Here is a 19,883-nt window from a genome sequence, read left to right as displayed (position 1 = left end):
TTACAGTTCTTTTTCTACTTTGCCTGCAATTAACTAAAATATCTAAGATGAAAAAAAAAAACTTAAAGTATTGATTTAGTTTCTAATTATTATTAATTTATTCCAGCAGAATTAATACATACAACAAACGGGTTTCCGTGGTTTGACTTACTTTTTTACTTTTATCATTCACTCTCCCTTTCTTTCACTCTGTCCACACTCTCGCTTAAATTCCTTAGCTAGGTCCTAAAATTACCCTTAAAAACTTATGTGCCAACACAGTAATTTGGCAAAATCGATTAAGACGAAAATGAAAAATGTTCTAGTGTTTTCGAATCTGGGGTAGAAAAGATTGAACAGTTAATATGCTTACTCAAAGACCGGTTAATGGTTTTCTGTCTCATAATTACATTTAGTCGCTGTTTACTAGCATAATGCATGGGGTGTCGCGCGCTTCCGGCCTTATGAATTACTATGATACTCATGTGTATATGTGTATGTGTGTGTGTTCTGACATATGGTGCGAGTAGAATGTAACGACAGTATGTACAAAGATTATATCAAATTTGAACCTAAGTCCTATTTACTTTAACGGTGCTTGCTCTCATGAATTCGGAGTAAAACAACCGATCCCTGCGAAATCGAATTACATATATGTAATATATTATAGTTCACGTACCGTGTGCATTGTTGTATTATTTAAGTATCAAACAGACTTTTTGTGCCACTGCTTCCCGTAGTTCATACATGCAGTATCCCGTGATTTGTTTAGAAAGTCAAACACAAAATTTAAGAACCTCACCACCGAGTTCTTATTCATATAAACCCATGCATTACAGTAGCGTGTTGTGTAAGAAAATGAATTCTCTTGGATACAATATGCAACATCAGTCTTAACTAAAATGATTGCCATTGTTCATCGTCATAATCTATTGTTAATTCTCGATAATTCGTGTGAGCATGCGATCCAAATGAAAACCGTTGATTTCGCAAATTCGACTAAATCGAGTCTTTCCTGTATCGAAGGGAAATAAAAATAAAAACGAAACGTTGAGAATAAATTATGCGAACGACCACTCGACGCAGCCTACCTTACGATAAACTGCACACGTAGATCCACGACGTAAAACTATTCATTTCTTAAATAAGATTTTTTTTTTAAGTAAAATGTACTTATCGTTACGTTTACGATACATCGGCCAATGAAGAAATAGAAATCATGCTATCTTAATTCAGCCCAAGAAAATAATTTACATTGCTTTCTGCAGAGACCGTATGTATAAATACAAAAAAAAAAAAGACATGAAAACTTCGATGCTAGTCGCCGATTGTATATGTAATAAATACAGGGAGTAATGTAATTTGGATGTAAAATATTACGCACGTACGCATGTATGTGTCTGTGTTTTTTTTTTGTTACTCTTTTTTAACCCTTAGCGTCTTCTTTCTAATGAAAATTCAGCTAAAAATCGTAATTTACGAAAAATAATACAGCGCTACACGATTGCGTGTCAAGGTAGTGCAATCCGCGCCATTCTGAGTTATCTTGTTTGAGCCACTATTCGTCAATGTTTTGCTCTTCAAGCTGAAAAGTAAATTATGTTGATAAATAGTTTATCTCCGTTATAGAGAAACTAATAACTAGACTGTATATAAAAATATGCCTTTACATAAAGATCCGTAGTCTATTAACGATAAATCGTCATTACGAACCTGTGAATCCTTGCGGCGGTTGACCCGGTACTGAGTATTGCGGTCTGAAATTACCAAAATTGGCCGCACCCGCGAAAGTAGCTGGCAACTGTCCACCGGAAAAGCCAGCGGGGAACTGTTGTGCCAGCAAAGCCGCTTGACCCGACTGAGAACTACTACCTCCCGGTGCTGTAGCTGCTAATCGACTTAATATCGACCTCTCGGACATCTGAAGTCTTTGAGCAACAGGTGGAATGCGAGCTAGAGTTGCTGGTAAGCGGCTCACATCCGACTTCATATCAGACAGCAGCTCCTCTAACTGATTTAGTACCTACGATGAACAATTTAAAAGGAAACGTTCAACATAATTGTATTCTGAATGAACTCTTTCATTTCGCGTTACTTTATGTAAACGAAAAAGTCATTTACCTTATGCAACACAGCATTCGCTGGCTTATTGCCGGCAAGGCTCTCTTTACTAAGATGTTGATGCGATTCGGCAAGGCACTCAACTTCAGCAAATCTCGCATTTAGGCTCATCGCAGGATGGTTTGGGTCCTGCGTTAAATTCAGGTACGCGGCTCTCCTCAACTGCTCCTCTATCACTAATGCCTGTTCCAACAGTTTGAAGCGTCGAGCCAAGAATTTATTTTTTATTTCTAAGAAGTTACCCTTGCCCACATCCATTTTGAAGGGTTCGTTTATTATCGCAAACCTGCAGAGAACAATAAAAATGTTTAAAAAAAAAATATTCGAAGTAGACCACTTTACTTTTAGCGTTGATGTTTATGTCACCTGATATCATTCTGGATGTCCTGCCAGCGACCATAGCCGTGTGTAACAATACCAGCCAACAGCCAATAATCATGTCTTCGATGCCATATTTCATACTCACGACCAGGTACCGCGGCTTTCTCCTCGTTTAACCATAACGTGTGTAATTCCGTGAATCCACCATCGGCAATGTTGAACATGAACTTACGTTTGGGTTTTATCACTTCTGAATCACAGTCCTTTACATCTTTGTCCTTGTTGTCCTTATCCTACAATTATAAAATTAAATACGTTGACCACAATTGAAGTGATCTCGATATTCCGATATGTGAAATAGATGAATACCTCTCGTTTCTCAGTGTCTTCCTCATCGTCTTTAACGATAACAACATCTTCCTCAGATTCTGGTTTAGGTTTATTTTCATTATTCTCAATTTTATCGTCATGTTTCATTGCCGACTTTTCGTCTTTTGTATCTAACTTATCTTTCTCTTTTTCTATCCCTTCAGCCTCAGAGTCCTCCTCTTTCTTAGTATTCTCCTTGTCCTTATCCTTTTCAACACTGCTCTCTTCTTCATCTTTGGAATCTTTCGGTTCCTCTTTAACAACATCCTTTCTGTCAGTAGTCTAAAACATATGTTTTTTTAAATTTCTAACTTAACTCTACTTTGAGAATTCTATACATTTTACATCGTCGTTAGCACGAACCTCTTTATCCTTCTGTTCCTCTTTGTATTCCTTCAATTCGGACGCGTCAGAATTCGATTTACTGATCTCGCTAGTAGCGGTACCAAGGGCAGAAGTTGGTGTTGGAGTCGCAGCAGGACTTGGACTAGGCGCGTTCGAGGTAGCCGGTGTCGCACTAGTACTGCTAGTTCCAGTTGCTCCGTCGACCCCGCTTTCAAGTTTCACAGGTTCTACCGGTTTTCGGATCATCTCGGGCATGGAATAATATCCGTTTATATGCTCGAATTCTTGAACCTGTTTAGAGAGAATTCGTTCAGAAATCAATCGCAAAAAAAGAATCAATTACACTGTTCTTCGAAATTTCTATAAGAACACCACAAACAACATTTTGTTGCGTCTCTAACTGTTTTAAAAATATAGCTTTTCTCAGTTGCGTGGGACAACCTGCATATTACTAGCGTTATTTGTGAATAAAAATGCCGATAATGTATTCGCGCACGTGCCTTCTTCCTGATTAAGGACATCACACCAATTCTCGTTAAGACGTGTTGCCTACTGAGACCCTCTCTTGGTACACCATCCGCGAACGTCTCAGCGTTGTCGGCGCCTGGCTCGCAGAGATGTCGCATGAATAATGAAACGTATGCCTTGAAGTTCTTCTCTGATTTACCCCGGAGATCCCGAACCAGCCTAAAATGCGACAATATACTTTAACAGAACTTTAAATTAACTGACAATCTACAATCGTGTTCTGAGCGAGCGACTAACCACTGAGAGTTGAACGCATCCTGCGGTGGCATGCCGTAACGCATAATGGCATTGAGGAATGCTTTTCTTTGTCTGGCGTTAAAGCCCAATACCTAAACGAAAAAATTCATTCTATTAACATTGTTGCTTACCATTGATTATTAAGAACTTAAAATTAAAAATCAAATTGCTGTACTTCAATGTTTCCGTTCACTCGAGCAAGCAACGGTGGCAGAGGTCGATCCTTTTCGTCTCTCCTCTCCAATCTTCGTCTACTTCTACGAGATAATAAATCTCCGTCGCCCTTCTCATCAAAATCATCATCCTCTTTGTCGTCATCGCTCGGTGCGCTGAAATCACTATTATAATCCGACAAGTTCTCCTGCCAGGGCTGATCGTCTCTTGTTCCCTGATCCCCGGTCACTACACCATCATTGTAATTCACTTGCTTACGTACTCGTTTACCTGTAATTAATTAGCATTTCTTAATTATCCATGTACAGAAAAAAAAGAACAATAGATTGCATAAAATATACACATACCTTTTCCAAGAGTTCTAGCAATATCTTCTTGCTGCTGTTCATAATGGTGTCTCAATAATTTGATCCAGTAAGCAGGATCCGTATTTTCAGCTTCTTGCTTTATGATTTCCGTATCTGCCTCTTCTTCAGTTTCGCCTTCCTTTGTCACGTACGACGCAACTTTGAAGGAACTTAAGTATTCATTGGCCCAATTCTCTTTCTGTTCGATACCTTCCTTGCTTCTGTCTAGCAATTCAGCGACAGCTTTGTCATCGTAATGAATGGCTTCGTCCTCTTTGCCTTCCTCCTCCTTGAACAATTCTTCGGTACCGAATCGTAAGATGTCATCCAGTTCCTGTTTGCTGAAATTAGCACCTTTCCCACCCATTCCGGGTCTAACGACCAAATGTGTAAGCATCATTTTTCGTTTCGCTACTTGCGTCACTCGTTCCTCGACGGAGTTACGAGTAACGAATCTATAGATCATGACCTTGTTCGCCTGACCGATTCTATGAGCTCTGCTAAACGCTTGAATGTCGTTGTGCGGGTTCCAATCAGAATCGTAAATGATGACAGTGTCGGCAGTTGCCAAGTTTATACCCAAACCACCGGCACGAGTAGAGAGTAAGAAAACAAACTGCTGCGCACCAGGCGCGTTGAATCTGTCTATAGCCTCTTGTCGCTGCGCACCTGTTATGTTACCGTCGATTCTTTCATACTTGTAACCCTCTCCTTCCAGATAATCCTCGAGAATGTCCAACATTTTCGTCATTTGAGAGAAAATCAGCACCCTGTGTCCACCGTCCCTCAATCTCTTCAACATTTTGCTCAAAAGCACCAATTTTCCAGCTGCTTTAATCAACGCGGATGTTTCGTAACTTCCGTTAGGCGCGGTTGGTGCCTCTTGGGAAGCAGCTGGGAATAAGTAAGGGTGATTGCAACACTTCTTAAGATCCATCATGATATTTAACAACGATACTTGTTGACCACCTCCCTTGGGATTCAACGCCTCGAAGTTCCTTGTCAAGATGTACTTGTAATATTTCTTTTGCATGGGAGACAATTCGACGCGAACGATGAACTCCGACTTACTTGGCATATTTTTTAATACGTCGGCCTTCAATCTTCTCAACATGTGAGGCCCGAGCAACTCGTGCAATTTCTTTACCTGTTCCTCCTTTGAAATGTCGGCGAACTCATTTTGAAACGCAGCCAAGTCATTGAATTTGTCACGACACAAAAAGTTTAACAGATGGAAGAGTTCTTCCAAGTTATTCTGCAGTGGAGTACCGGTCAACAATAACTTATATGCGATGTTATAAGAAGCCAATAATCTAAAGAATTTTGACTGATTAGATTTCAGCCTGTGCGCCTCGTCTACCACTAATACGGCCCAATCTATTGATCCCAAGCATGCAGAGTCAATAGAAATAAGTTCGTAACTGGTGAGCAGCACGTTGAATTTGATTTGTGACGATCGGATTTTCGACGCTCGACCACCACGTACAGCACCCTCTTCAAAGGACAATTCATTCTCTCGTATCACGATACGACTATCCTTGTCGCCTGGAATTAACGTGAAACACGATAAATAATCATAAAATTGCGGAAATCGTTCGTAATGACTTTGTAATTGTATTCACTAACCGACATAAGTGACGCAATAGAAGTCAGGTGCCCATGTTTCAAATTCACGCTCCCAATTAATAATGGTCGATAAAGGGACTGAAACGAGAAAAGGTCCTTTGCAATGACCTTCTTTGTACAACGAGTACAGGAAAGTGATAGTTTGAATAGTCTTTCCCAGACCCATCTCGTCTGCTAAGATCGTGTCTATACCTTGGCCCCAGGAATATCTCAACCAATTCAAACCCTGTGAAGCGACGAAAGTATAGGGCACTTTTCATAAATATTTAGATAGTTTCATGATTTTATACTTACTTCTAATTGGTAAGGATGTAATTGCATTCCAGTTTGATCCAAGTAATCTGGTTGTCGCTCATACTTTTTCTTAAGATCGGTGGTAGGCTTGTCAGGTGGTGGTGTGTACCGTTTAGGTGTCCTCTCTTCATCATCGATGAGCTCACGAGCTTTTGATTTTTTGCCTTTACCTAGATAACACGAACGATTACCGTTATAACCTAATTTAACAAAGGTTGCAAAAACAAAAGAGAAAAATAAATTAACCGACTCTTCTCACCCTTCTTGCCCTTGCGAGAGGAACTACCATCGCAACAGTTCGCTGCTCTGAGATCCAAGTAGTACTCGATGGCCTGCTTCAGACCCGGAATATCTTCGTGTTCATCTTCCAAAGTAGCTTGATCGTATCCTAATTCTCTCCATTTAACGAGATACGTTGCTCTGCCGTCTCTTGATAACCGATGATTAATTACTCGGTGTACTACTAGCCATTCTGGCCGAACTCCATAACGATAGAATCGTTCTTCCAAATTATATTCATCTCTGTTTGTAGCACCGTCTTGCTCTTTTAACCGTTTGACGCGGGAATCGCTTTCGTCTAATGGTTCCTCCAATTTTGGAGGTTCATCCATATCATACTTTCGTGAATAATTTCTACAATATACATCAAAAATCCATAATAACGAAATATATTGTGTATATTATCGTTTATTCGATCAACACTATACCTGAACATAAGAGGATGAAAAACGTCTAGCTGTAATTCTGTAATCCAGTCACAATGCCAATACGACATATCCGCCCATTTTACAAAGAACTCGCGCATCTTACGTTGCTTAGGAGCTGCCTTACTTGTAGAAGGTTCTTCCGATGGCATTTCTGGGCAATCCTTCCACCTCCATGTTAAAATCTTAGCAACTGTCAAGTGGTAAAGTTAAGAAGTGTTCGTAAGTATATGTTCGCCGCTGTATGTATCTTTCCAATATTATTTTATAGAACATATACAAACCTTTTCCACGTAAAGGCGGACAAGAACATCTAGGGCACTTCCAGTCGCCATCAGGAATCTCTGAGAGCGGTGGATTTAAACAATGCGTATGGTACGCGCTAGTACAGCTATCGCAGCATAGCAATTCACCACCGTCTTTACATATTCTACAGAATTCCATATGTTCGTCGTCATCTTCAGCCGCGCCTAAAAATTTAACAATTAGATAAAACTCAGTTTGCATCTATTATTTCTCTTCTCTTTACTTCAACATGGTGGGCGGGATAATAGGTGTAGGATCATGAGGAAGGTACCTGCAATACCTTCTCCTTCGCAGTGAGGACAACTCCATTTTCCTTCAGGCGTTTCTTCCAACTCCGGCTCTAGACATACCAAGTGGTACGCTCTAGGGCAGGTGTCACATAATATAATTTCTCCACCTTGTTGACACACTTCACAATAATCCTGATGGTCAGTCTGTGCACGTATGAAGATAGGCATTATTAAAAAAAAGAGGGAGATACATATTTTCTGAACAAGTTAGTTGCTTGATACTAACAAGAAATTCTCAATGTAATTGTTAGAATACGCGAATTTTTACAGTGAAAGGACATAAATCATGATGATAAAAACAATATCGATCGTCCAACGAAGATAGCTTGAATTACCTGAAGACCTTCCTCTCCATCCGGAAACTTCGATGTAGTCTTCGTCTTTTTCTTCTTTTTAGTTTTGTTTCCAATTTTAGTTTTTGCCTTCCTACGAATAGGTGGTTCTGCAGGTGGCTCGACTCCATTTTCTTCAGCATTCCCTTTAGTTGTTCCATCTGCACCGGGCGGCTCTTCTGCGTCAGCCAACATTTGCTCAAACTCCATATCGGAATCTCTGTCACTACCAGCGCCACTACCTTCTGCTTCCTCATCCTAAACAATAACATCAACGATCATCGGAAACGAATAAATTACTAACGATTAATATATAAACTACGAGTGTAAATTATACAGAAATGAAAAAATCAAAACGGTTTCGATACTTTGGGTTGCAGCATCCTCAGTGACCACGTTAAACAGAATAATTATACAAGAATGAAATGTGCGAAGAAAGAATTAATTTTTGTATAATTGTTATGTTGAACAGTGGTCACTAAGGATGACACAAACTAAAGTGTCAAAAACTTTTTGTCGTTTGATATTTAAGGCTTTCACGGACCAGGTGTGTTCTGACGCTCTCGAGAACTACTACATTTTATAGCTTTATAAACATGTGTATCACCTTAAGATATATCAAATTTTGATTACCGAACTTCCTCGTTTACGTTTTCCAAGTTTTATTTTGAGCGTTGGCACTTTAGAAGCTTTTTTTCCTTTTTTCGCCCTGGACCCTCTCGATTTTCGTTTCCTATCGCTATCTTCGTCATCGTCCTCCTCGTCTTCACCTTCCTGTACCGTTCCACTGCGATTCGCTCTTGAATTTCTACTATCCTCATCCACATTCGCGGATGCCACATCCGCGTCTGGCTGCGTATGTGGATTCAATTCGGAAAAGTCTCGCCACTTAGCAGCTACCAACATCATAAGTTTTGACATTGGAACCTAAACATACAAAGTACGAGAATCAACAAATGTCTACAAGAATTATCTCCCTTGCGCCCAATAACTATGATAAAAATAAATTTACTTTAGGATTCTCCTTTGCTAGAAGTGGTCTGACATGTTGTTGAAATAATTTATATGTTGTTAAATTCTGGAAGTCTGCATCTGTATATTCAATCTGTACATCAGTCAATCCAAAGGTATTACAAACTTCTTCTATAGTAGGCATGCCTGTTGTGGGTTCCTGACTCGAAGGAGCTGATGCAGTGTGGCTAGATGACTTCCTAGACGATGATTTTCTACTTTTTCTGTTACCAGCATAGTCACTATCCTCTCCAGCTACATCACCTGCTTCACCGCCACCTCCAAAATCACTTTCCTACATTTTCGATCATAAAAAAGGAAGAAAAATTAACAAATTAGTATACTACATAACATTAACTAAATTATCCATTCAATTAAAGAAGATAGTTACGTCTCCAGAATCAGATTTTTTCTTCTTTTTCTTCTTCTTTCCCTTCTTGTCTTCACTACGGGCTTTACGTTTCTTCCCCTTCTTCTTTTTTCGCTCCTCTGGCTCATAATCATCATCTTCTTCCTACATTGAAAAATGTTTAGAACAATTGTAATGTTATCTTACAAAACTACTAAGACGTGTAAATCTAATTTTGATAGAAGATGCTCACTAGTCTCTGAGATTCTTCTGCGTCAGACGAACCATCAACTTGCTGATTAACATTTGAAACTTGACCTCCAGTTTCTTCTATATCATCTTCTCCTGAAAGTGAAATACGCAAAAATAATATTTAATGTAGTTTATATTTATTTTATTGTTGTAATAAAAAATATGATATATATTAAACATGAAATGCTTCATTATTTTACCGTATTTTTAATATTTTTGTGATTCAACCATGTATAGCATACAACTGATACAAAATGACTTCATTGTCAGTTTCTGACTTACATAAAATCAATATCTGTATTCATTATAACTCAGACTTACTAAAGAATGATCTATATATCAAATATTAATGTTTGCCGAATTATTAATTACATCGCATATTCGAAGCAATTAATGTAAAACTATCGAATCTATTTTACATACATATATAAAAAAAACATTACATGTCTAATCATTAGAGAATATTATTCAAATTATCTCTCAGCGCGCTATTACGCGCGGTATGAAGACGACTTCTATCAATCAAACATTTTTCCATAAAATTTGGTAAATTTTACTTGGAAACTATATAACGTGACCTTGACTTTTCCCCTTCGAACACGATACCCATTAGAAAATAATTTGAAACCTGCGTTAAAAAAGAATAATAACAATAAGAAGCAAACTGTGAACGGAATTTTGTTCATCCAAGCCTTTGTTCGCATAACGACGCAGTATTGATAATTGCCGAATCAATAACAACGTTTATAAGAAACCGATATTTTTTTTTTAATTTAGGAAAAACGATTATACCGATAAAACTAACATAATTTTGGACATTTTCGGCAAAAACGAACATTTGTACATGCGTAAGCATCGTCTCAAAAAACAACACCGACATCAAAATCAAATTAGTCCGATCGTATAAATTATTTCGGACTAATCCGCCAGTTCGGTAAATGCTTTGTACGAGTGTGCGTCCGCCATTTTCTTCAAAAGGGCTCACACCACATTAGTTGTCTATATTTTATATTTGTGACATTGCCGCGGAATTTGTAGCACGTGTGTATTTTTTAAAGGCGCCTAAAAGAGCCATAGTCGAAGTCATCCTTTTTAGACTGCAGGATATACCAAAAATCTGTATTAAGCCCTGGAACACGCGTTCTTTCCACGCGTGGCTATGTGTGTGTACGTCTATACGAATGCACCTGAATGAGAAAAGAGAGACTTCGTGTGGGCATGCGGACAGTAATGCACACATACATAGCCATGCCAGATGTTCGGAAAACCGAAGCAAACGTTGTAAAATTACTTCGAGATTTCACTCGGACAGAAATTAGCAATTTTTCACTTTCAAAGACGATTCTTGCAAATATCGAAATGTATTGTATGTGTACGAAGTCGTCGAAATAAATTGAAAACGCATTGCAACGCGGTTCGTGTGACGAAACAACGCGTGTCTTCTAATTTTTCGCGTGAATCGCGACGGAACGAAAGAATTCATCCATATCGGATAAATGAAACTAATTACACAATGTATCTTTCATGGAGTGTTCATTAACTACTAATTATGTAAGGAACGCTTTGAAAATAGCGCGAAGTATTTGAGGGGTGCTTGCAAACAATCTTGGCCAGCAATAAAATCACAATGTCACGATTTTAAATCTAATTCATACGGGGATTTGTGATAGAACGTTGACAGTGATTTAGCATTGACGAAAGGCCGAGAACCATGTGATTTCCGTCCAACTATTGGATGTAAACAATAACCTATACCTGAACGGTTATTTCGTTGCGTTTACACGGAGATTAAACGTGTCGCGATTACCGACTATCAAAAGCATCGTTATCGAAGACTCGAAATATTTGACAATTCAAAGGTTATCTTCTTTTTCATCGATAAAGTACCGAACCTCCATGAACCGCGATCAAACTCCAACAAATTCCCTGTAGCGTGACACCGAGTCTAACCAAAGCTAGTTAGAAATCGCGGTAAAAAAAGCATGGAAAACTACACAAGGACCAATTGACATGGCAGCCATCGTACGAAAAGCGCGCGTCCTGCGTGCTCGAGGACACACAACTTTCCGGTAGTATTCATGACCAAGAGGCCATGCACTTACCCGCGTAGCTCTCGTCCACCTCCTCGTCAGACGCCATGCTCCAAAACCACGGGATGGATGATCAACGCTTTCGAATACCACCGGGATATCGCTTTCACCGGAGAGAAAACACAGCGTAGAAATTAAAGCGACATTAAACTAGGCTCGCGTTTGTAGCTCGACGCTCTCTTGCGTTTCTTTCAATTTCGGCGTGCCGTCACTTCGTCTCGCGTACGTGCACCGATGTGCACCTACTGCCGTACGCTTCTTCTCTCACGCGATTCGTCGATTCTCCTCGTTCTTCCCTCCACCACTCGCCGATTTTAAGTCCCTTCTCTGCCCGTGAGAGTGTTTCTTCCCCGCTTCCCCTCTATTCACCGCCGCGTCCCCTTGCACAGACCGTTACAGCGTGCTCTGTGGCTGATGTACGCGAATGGATCTACCGTGTTGCATTTATTTCTTTTTCTTCACCCTCGCCCCCTCACCCCTTTATGCAACCCGTAGATTTCAGGAAATGCTTTTTAATCTTTGAAAAAGGTCCCTTTCTCCAAAATGGTGATGGATTTCCGTGCGGTGTACATAATTGCTCATTACGCCGGTCTGTATCTTTTTTATATACATGTATGTATGTATATATTTTTCTTTTCTTTTTATTTTCCTTATTAACATATCTGTATATACACGATCTGATCTAAGATTAACTGGGTCCACAATCGTGAAGTGTACGATTTTCTAAAAATTACTTTTATATCGCGGATTTTTTTTAGATTATTATTGCCGAGTGATATATTGTTTTATAACTAAAGTATGCAGCAGAGGTTCTCAACCTAGTCGATCAATTTTTCAGAGGGTCGATAAATTACCAATGAAATTTATTTTCAGTATGTTTAGAATTAGAATTACCATCGTTAATTATAGTACGCGCTTTCGTATAACAAATCGTATATACATTTGATGACTTCCATAACTACGAATTAGAAGGTACATTGCGACTCCTCGTTGTTGTCTGTACAAGAAAAATTAAAATATCGTTGACATCCTGATTGATATTTTCCTTAATTCTATTTATAATTCATAGTTTTTTACGTTATAGAGTACCTAGAATTAAAGAATTCAGGAAACTATATCGTGTGAAAAAGGTCCATTACACGAAACAATTGAGAACCCCTACCATATAAATTTGTATTTGTTTATAATAATCACACAATTACTATAATTGTATTGCAAGTGAGATAAAAATATTCCTTTCTCTCGATTAAACTGGGAGAAATAAATTGCTACCAATTTTTATTCCGAAAGCAACAATTTATCACGAATTCGACGAACAGTTATTATGCGAAGAATTCCTCCATTTTAGTTTGATGGAAATTGTCAAAGCTGTAGCCTGTAATAGTGTGCGTGTACGAATTCGCGGCACGATTAATGGCTGAACACTTAATATGTACTATACTATATATTTCGAGCGCGTTATATGTCATGTATCGTCTTTTTTGATAGAGACAAGATAACCGAACACAGTCGATGTACATCGTTTTTTTTCTTACCATGCGTGATGCTTATTTTTAATTTAGGAAATGTATCATAATATGCATGTTATTGATTTTGCGCGTTCACTGCCTCGATTCGCCGCGGTATTGATGGTGAGAACAAATTGGAGACCATGAAAAAATTTAAATTAAAAAATTCGTTATTATTTTTTAATACATTTGTAAATATATAGTACTCGTCGTTTTTACAATACTCGCAAGTTCATAATGATATGAAATACGAACGATAAGGTCGAAAACGGTGTAATGTATCGTTCTGATAAAATGTTGCATTGAAATGTAGTGACTTGTTCTATACCTTTCACTGCCCTAGAAAAACTATGCTAATTAAATAAAATTGACCGATTAATGAAATAGTTCTAAAACCGTTTAAAATTATGCACGGAATTATTGCAGATGCATCGCTATCTGCAGGTACTGTATACCTAAGAAAATACCGTAAACCTTTACATTGTTCTCTGTAAGAAAATCGCCTTAGTTTGGTCAAGTCATAACTTTGTTCTGTCGTATTATAATTCGCACCAATACCGTTAGATGCTGGAAAACTGGAGGAAATCTGTGCGTAATAACACGGTCTAGTATTCGTTTATATTTATTTATTTATAGTTTATCAGACATATGAATTACCGAGAATGCGTTACATGTCTTATTATAGAGCTACATGTCGTCGTGTAACGTGAATGGAAATTTATTTATACGTTTCGTACGTAACAATCTATTTACAGATATGAAATACATATATTGTGAAGGCCATTGTATACAAAAGGAAAAAAATAATCGTAGTATTCTTACATACAATGGCCCTCTTTTGTTTCTAAAAGTATATATATATATATATATAATACTAATTTTAAAACGTAAATATACTTTATGTATCGCGCAAAAGTTACATTATATAGAAAGATGAAATTCATCTCCAGGAATGGATAAAAGTAATACAATGCTGCATGGAATGAATTAGTACCTTTGAACATACAAAACTTGTAACTGATGTCACAGTTACTGTACATACATATTTTGCATATGTATATATTATTGAGTTATTTGTCAAAATGTCTAAAGTTGTAAATGCCAGCTAAAGACTGTAATTTATTGCAATTTGTAGTACTCTTTTCAATGTATTAAAATCATACTTTTCAATTTTTTTAAATGATATGCAATATGAACAAAATTTTGTACTAAACTTAATCTTCTTTTATATATTAATGAAATCTGATCAATGATATTTTAATCTAACATACACATATGTTACACTTCTATGCATAACTGGATTTATCTGCATTTGATAGGTAAAGAAATAGATAGTCATCAGAGTCTTTTTCCTTAGAATTATTTTGACAACTTCCGATGAATATCATCTATGCTATTATATAAACATATTTTAGGATAAGATTTTATTTGGCATGCTCAACTATAGTTAACATTAGGAGCAGTGAGCCCTTTTTTTTTGATAGCCTCTGCTACAGCTCTTTCTAAGAAGTTTTCCTGCTGATCACTCTCATCTATTTTATCCAAATCCAAATCAAGTCCATTGTATCCATCCACATCATTTAAATTGCTCAGTCTCAATGAATTTGTAGATGTATTTATAAAATCTTCAACATGAGTAGGTGGACAGGAACAATGTATACCTGTCCAAGATTCTGGAGCATTATCACTGGAAAGTGCACTGGAATGACAAACCAGTTCTGCAGATCCAATTAGACCATGATTTTCAATTGCCATCATAATTGCAGTGTCTTCCATATCATTTGTTCTAAAAAATTGAAAACTGGATTCCTCAAGAGAATAAGAGGGTTCCCCCAACGTGTAGATTTCTAACAGTTTGTTAATGTAATTGTCCGCATGTCCCTTAGCCAATTGACATTCTTGCCAATTTTTCAACCTATCTCCCACATGTATTTCTACATCATCATATTCAATGTTGTCTGTATATTGTACAGTATCTTCCTTTATGCTTGAACTCCTCTCCTATTAATAAAAAATCCTGTTAAAAGATATTTTACAGAAACATTTTAAAACGTACAAGTAGATAAATTAAAAAATTGAAATAAACATAATTTATTGGCACACACTGCCTGGTAAAAAGTAATCGTTGTATGAGTATGTGCCATACAATTACCGTATCCCGAAACGTCTCGTTGACCTTAACGAATTGCGTGCATTGTCTTTTCGGTGGAGCGTTCGATTCTTCAATGTCCGATTTTTCAATGTCGGTCGCCATTTCCTCTATTTCGAACACCACCGTGCTGAAAACTACGCTCTGTTTTTAAAGCGTTGTAAAGGAAGTTAAACAGACCCGTTAGTATTCCAGAAGAATCGTTAAAAGATAACTCGAAGCTTCGTCGTAGAAATTCGCAGTGCTTCTAACTCTCCCCTCAACATCTTTCTTGAAACAGCGTTTATTTCACATTACACATTTAAAATTCAGATTTAAACCTTTTTTACATTTATGATTATGTTTACTTTACACGAGGCGAGTGACCCGCAATATAAAAATCTAACAGTAATCAACGCCGAATGTCAGAACACGAAAGAACGTATCGCGCATACAATCAAACAGCAAGAAACGCTTTTGACAGCTTCAAAATGGCTACTTAGTTGTTGGATTCCTAATTGAAAACGAAAACGTGTACGTCGTGAGGAAGTTTTTACGAGATATTTGCGCGAACTAATGACCTTGACAACATCAGACACGAAAACGTACACAAATCGTACACTTTAAGAATTCGTTTAAATTCGAATCAATCCATAGCAATAGCGGTAGTAAGTTCCAAAATGGCGTAAACATGTGTTCACAGTGCCAGAGAGAACTTTGACGTCCGTTCTGTCAAGCGTGTCATTTTGTGTATCGTTCGAAGCAAATTCTCTTTGACATTCTTGTTGAACGTGTTAACTGGTATGGCAGTCTGCGGAGAATATATTCGCAGTCAATTTCCTACGATAGATGATGATTTGTATCAATATGTGGAAGGTATATTTCAAAGACACCTAACCTGTAAATCATGAAACTGTTTCTCATTACTGAAATTGAATGTACGATATTTGGTTGTCCAAAGGAATCTTAGATAGTTCGAAAGATGACTTCGAGGACGGTGACGAAGTGTATGAAGCGATAGGGGAAGTATTGCACGAGGTTGCAGAGAAACCAGAGAATGAGGTTAGGTCTGTAAACGTGTTCGCACTTGTCACTTTTACTCTACTCCCGATTATATCGTATCGATGTCATTCAATTCATTGTCGTCGTTGTTTGATTAATGTATTTGTAACAAAATGTCCAATTTAGAACTATTTTTTTTTTACATGTAGGCAAATATGCGTGAAGTTACTGGAAATGCTGAAAGGCGGTTCGAACGACGAAAATGTCGAAAGGAGAAAAAATGGGGTGAATAAAGTATTAAACGCTCCTGTTCATTTAGGTACTATGGCTGCTACTTTGGAGGCTCAAGTAGAACAAATAAAAAGTATATGGGTCACTACAAGGGATGATGGCATGTTAAGTATTTACTTTAACTATATGTCAATATTAAGGAATATCTTATTTCTATATCATTATATTTTATCTAATATTTATCTAACAGAAAGTAGATGCTAAGAAGTTGGAAAAAGCAGAGGCAAAGTTGCAACAGAAACAGGAGAAACGAGTTAATGAGTCAAGTGGACGTGTTAATATTACAAATCCTGGTGTAGAAGCAGCAAGCGCAAGTCAAATGACAAGCAAAAAGGACAGTAGAATGGAAACTAAAGGCAGTGTAAATAAAACTCAAGACATTAGGATAGAGAATTTTGATGTAGCATATGGAGATAGAATTTTATTGCAAGGAGCTGATCTGACTCTTGCATTTGGTAGACGCTATGGCCTTATTGGTAGAAATGGACTTGGTAAAACCACTTTGTTGAGAATGATATCTAGGTACTAGAAAAGCATAATCTCTGAACAGTTTCTTAAGTAATGATGAGATTTGATTTGTCTCTTATTTTACTATTCTACTTTGTTGCAGCAAACAGTTAAGAATACCTTCTCACGTAAGAGTGCTACACGTAGAACAGGAAGTTGCCGGTAATGATACTTCCGCCCTTGAGTCCGTATTAGAGTGCGATCAAGAGCGAAGTATGTTACTTAGCAAGGAAGCAGAATTACAAACAGCAATAGAAAAAGATGGTGGCAAAGCAGGAGACGTGTTAGGCGAAGAATTGCACAGAGTGTACGAAGCGATGCAATTAGCTGAAGTAGATAAAGCACCTGCTAGAGCAAGTGCCATATTATCGGGACTCGGGTTCTCTGTTGAAAGACAATCGTGGCCAACCAGATCCTTTTCCGGTGGTTGGAGGATGAGACTTGCACTAGCGCGGGCGCTATTCTCTAGGCCGGATCTTCTATTACTCGATGAACCTACAAACATGCTTGATATAAAAGCGATTCTTTGGTTGGAAAGATATTTACAGTCGTGGCCAACCACGTTACTCGTAGTTTCGCACGATCGAAACTTTTTGGATACGGTACGGTATTAAACCTGGCCTTACTCTTATTTTTATTTTTTTTTAATATTATTTGTGAACAACTGGATAATGCAGTAATAAATTTGTAATAGGTTCCCACAGATATATTATATTTACGCGGGCAGAAAATAGAGGCATATCGTGGCAATTACGAACAGTTTGCGAAGACCAAAGGGGAACGCGAGAGGAACCAACAAAGAGAGTACGAAGCTCAACAAGCTAAAAGAGCTCACGTACAGGAGTTCATCGATCGGTTCCGATACAATGCCAATCGTGCTTCGAGTGTACAGAGTAAAATAAAGATGTTGGAGAAGCTGTAAGTATAATGTCAGTATAACAATGAACAGATTAAATTTTGAACAAACCATTAGGAATATTGCTGTCGCGTTATTAGGCCAGAATTGAAACCGATGGAAAAGGAGGGAGAAGTAACGCTTCGCTTTCCGGACGTCGAACAACTAAGTCCTCCAATATTACAACTTAATGAAGTGTCCTTCAGTTACACTGGAGGAAGCGACAACGCCATATTCACCAGTGTAAATCTTACCGCTAGTTTGCAATCTCGCATTTGTATCGTGGGAGAGAATGGTGCCGGAAAAACTACGCTTCTGAAAATAATAACAGGCACTTTGAGTCCAACGAGGGGTACGGTACATGTACATCGAAATTTGAAGTTTGGATACTTTAGTCAACATCATGTCGATCAACTGGATATGCGTGTGTGCCCGGTCGAGTTATTGCAAAACCATTTTCCAGGTATGAACAAAACTAAAGAACATCCCTTCGGTAGCATTTAACGGGAAGGGGAAGGGGGGGGGGGCATTCAAAATATTTTACAAAAATATATTTTTCTATACTTGATTTTTAACTGAATGCACCCACTTAAACGATCATAATATAGATTTGGTTCGATGTTCCGCAGGTAAACCTGTTGAAGAATACAGAAGAATGCTTGGAAGCTTTGGAATAAGCGGTAATTTAGCCTTACAGAATATAAATTCTCTATCTGGTGGACAAAAGTCGAGGGTTGCCTTCGCACTAATGTGCGCTGCTATGCCAAACTTTTTAGTGCTCGATGAACCCACAAATCATCTTGATATCGAGTCAATCGAAGCTTTAGGGAAAGCACTAAATACTTGTCAGGTAAAATTTAATTTCGAGTTCATAGTCTTATAAAACTTATGACAGGTATATTAATTTTACAAATTTTTCAGGCTGGTGTAATATTAGTTTCGCACGATGAAAGGTTGATTCGCATGGTGTGCACTGAACTCTGGGTGTGCGGAGAAGGTTCCGTTCGATGTATCGAGGGAGGTTTCGATGAATATCGTAAGATCGTTGAAAGGGAACTTGAACTATAAAGATCGATTTAATTCAATCGCACTATCACTTCGCATTGTCCTGTGTTAAGTTACCGATATGAATATTTCCATTGATATAAATAAATGCAAAAAATACAAACGTTCGCTGAGACACGTTTGCTCCGTCATTTTGGGACAATGTATCTTCTGATTTGTTCGTCGATGTAGATATTTATCGACCACCGCGAAAACATTATACTGCCTATTTTAAATAAAACTGAGTGCATTAAAAATTATTGTTTATAATATATATTTCATTGTCAACACAAAATCTGCGAGATAGACTGAGTCTTAACGAATTCACGACAAATAGGATTAGGAAAGTATCACATCGTTTGACTGCCAGATACAATAACTATATCTAAAGAATTCTGATATTTAATATTGTACATTAGTAAATAATAAAAAGTCGTTGTTATAAATAAAAGTATACAACATTCTATATCTTTTTATAAAACCGTGAAACATGTAGAAGATTACAGTGATAAATATCATGATTAATTAGTCGCGTAGTTATTATTGTAGTTCTTCATTGTTATCAGAAAAACCACAGTTTCGTTGTGGTTTTTAATTTACACGCATATGATTTTAGAAATCACCATATCATAATTTAATGCAGTCTTGTACTACATCAATAATTCATGAAAGAATACGTAAATTAAAATCAACATTTTATTTTTATTTTTAATAAAATAAAATGTTCATAATTTAAAGTAATTAATAATTTTAATATTCTTATTTCAACAGTTTCTTATTTGACCTTCCATTTGGTTGTAATAACGCTCCGAAAGGTATTAAAACTAACGTGT

At 37.5% G+C, this 19,883-nt stretch overlaps 3 protein-coding genes across 7 annotated transcripts; 1 reads left to right on the top strand and 2 right to left on the bottom strand.

Annotated features, from left to right (window-relative positions):
- Positions 1-1,684: 1,684 nt before the first annotated feature.
- On the bottom strand, positions 1,685-11,923 carry LOC122400180 (chromodomain-helicase-DNA-binding protein Mi-2 homolog). Of its 3 annotated transcripts, none has more exons than XM_043401503.1 (21): positions 11,688-11,923; positions 9,587-9,678; positions 9,376-9,498; positions 8,986-9,279; positions 8,607-8,900; positions 7,977-8,231; positions 7,623-7,785; positions 7,330-7,515; positions 7,049-7,238; positions 6,601-6,974; positions 6,342-6,511; positions 6,048-6,273; positions 4,422-5,966; positions 4,076-4,344; positions 3,901-3,992; positions 3,636-3,822; positions 3,154-3,426; positions 2,791-3,072; positions 2,467-2,714; positions 2,101-2,386; positions 1,685-2,002 (listed from the first exon to the last, which is right to left on the bottom strand). In XM_043401503.1, the coding sequence occupies exons 1-21, from the start codon at positions 11,722-11,724 to the stop codon at positions 1,685-1,687; spliced, it is 5,904 nt and encodes a 1,967-aa protein (XP_043257438.1). In that variant the 5' UTR covers positions 11,725-11,923. The 3 variants fall into 3 exon arrangements, with proteins under 3 accessions (XP_043257438.1, XP_043257439.1, XP_043257440.1); XM_043401504.1 differs by having other exon boundaries at positions 6,592-6,974; positions 7,632-7,785; XM_043401505.1 differs by having other exon boundaries at positions 7,632-7,785.
- Positions 11,924-13,806: 1,883 nt separating this feature from the next.
- Positions 13,807-15,945, bottom strand: LOC122400232. The gene is made up of 2 exons (XM_043401585.1): positions 15,336-15,945; positions 13,807-15,184 (listed from the first exon to the last, which is right to left on the bottom strand). The coding sequence occupies exons 1-2, from the start codon at positions 15,435-15,437 to the stop codon at positions 14,621-14,623; spliced, it is 666 nt and encodes a 221-aa protein (XP_043257520.1). The 5' UTR covers positions 15,438-15,945; the 3' UTR covers positions 13,807-14,620.
- Positions 15,946-16,057: 112 nt separating this feature from the next.
- On the top strand, positions 16,058-19,875 carry LOC122400194 (ATP-binding cassette sub-family F member 3). Of its 3 annotated transcripts, none has more exons than XM_043401527.1 (9): positions 16,058-16,187; positions 16,273-16,378; positions 16,523-16,709; positions 16,795-17,126; positions 17,215-17,713; positions 17,806-18,029; positions 18,108-18,469; positions 18,636-18,856; positions 18,928-19,875. In XM_043401527.1, exons 1-9 carry the CDS (start codon positions 16,115-16,117, stop codon positions 19,072-19,074), a joined length of 2,151 nt encoding a protein of 716 aa, XP_043257462.1. In that variant the 5' UTR covers positions 16,058-16,114; the 3' UTR covers positions 19,075-19,875. The 3 variants fall into 3 exon arrangements, with proteins under 3 accessions (XP_043257462.1, XP_043257463.1, XP_043257464.1); XM_043401528.1 differs by having other exon boundaries at positions 16,523-16,713; positions 16,799-17,126; XM_043401529.1 differs by having other exon boundaries at positions 16,178-16,187; positions 16,273-16,373.
- The last annotated feature ends 8 nt before the right edge of the window (positions 19,876-19,883 follow it).

This window comes from Colletes gigas, unplaced genomic scaffold (assembly GCF_013123115.1).
Source record: "Colletes gigas isolate AHSC1104 unplaced genomic scaffold, ASM1312311v1 Colletes_gigas_Sc00016, whole genome shotgun sequence".
NCBI classification, from domain to species: domain Eukaryota; kingdom Metazoa; phylum Arthropoda; class Insecta; order Hymenoptera; family Colletidae; genus Colletes; species Colletes gigas.
The sequence above is the reverse complement of the archived record's forward strand: the minus strand, read 5'-3'. Positions and strand labels throughout refer to the sequence as shown.

Coding starts and splice junctions, on each gene's coding strand:
- LOC122400180 (XM_043401503.1), bottom strand. CDS start 11,724: ATGGCGTCTGACGAGGAGGTGGACGAGAGCTACGCGG. Junction 7,786..7,976: donor ATGGAGAGGAAGGTCTTCAG/GTAATTCAAGCT, acceptor ATACGTGCACAG/ACTGACCATCAGGATTATTG. Junction 2,387..2,466: donor GACATCCAGAATGATATCAG/GTGACATAAACA, acceptor TGTTCTCTGCAG/GTTTGCGATAATAAACGAAC.
- LOC122400232 (XM_043401585.1), bottom strand. CDS start 15,437: ATGGCGACCGACATTGAAAAATCGGACATTGAAGAATCGAACGCTCCA. Junction 15,185..15,335: donor ACGAGACGTTTCGGGATACG/GTAATTGTATGG, acceptor TTTTATTAATAG/GAGAGGAGTTCAAGCATAAA.
- LOC122400194 (XM_043401527.1), top strand. CDS start 16,115: ATGGCAGTCTGCGGAGAATATATTCGCAGTCAATTTCCTACGATAGAT. Junction 16,710..16,794: donor CTACAAGGGATGATGGCATG/TTAAGTATTTAC, acceptor TTTATCTAACAG/AAAGTAGATGCTAAGAAGTT. Junction 18,857..18,927: donor AAGCACTAAATACTTGTCAG/GTAAAATTTAAT, acceptor CAAATTTTTCAG/GCTGGTGTAATATTAGTTTC.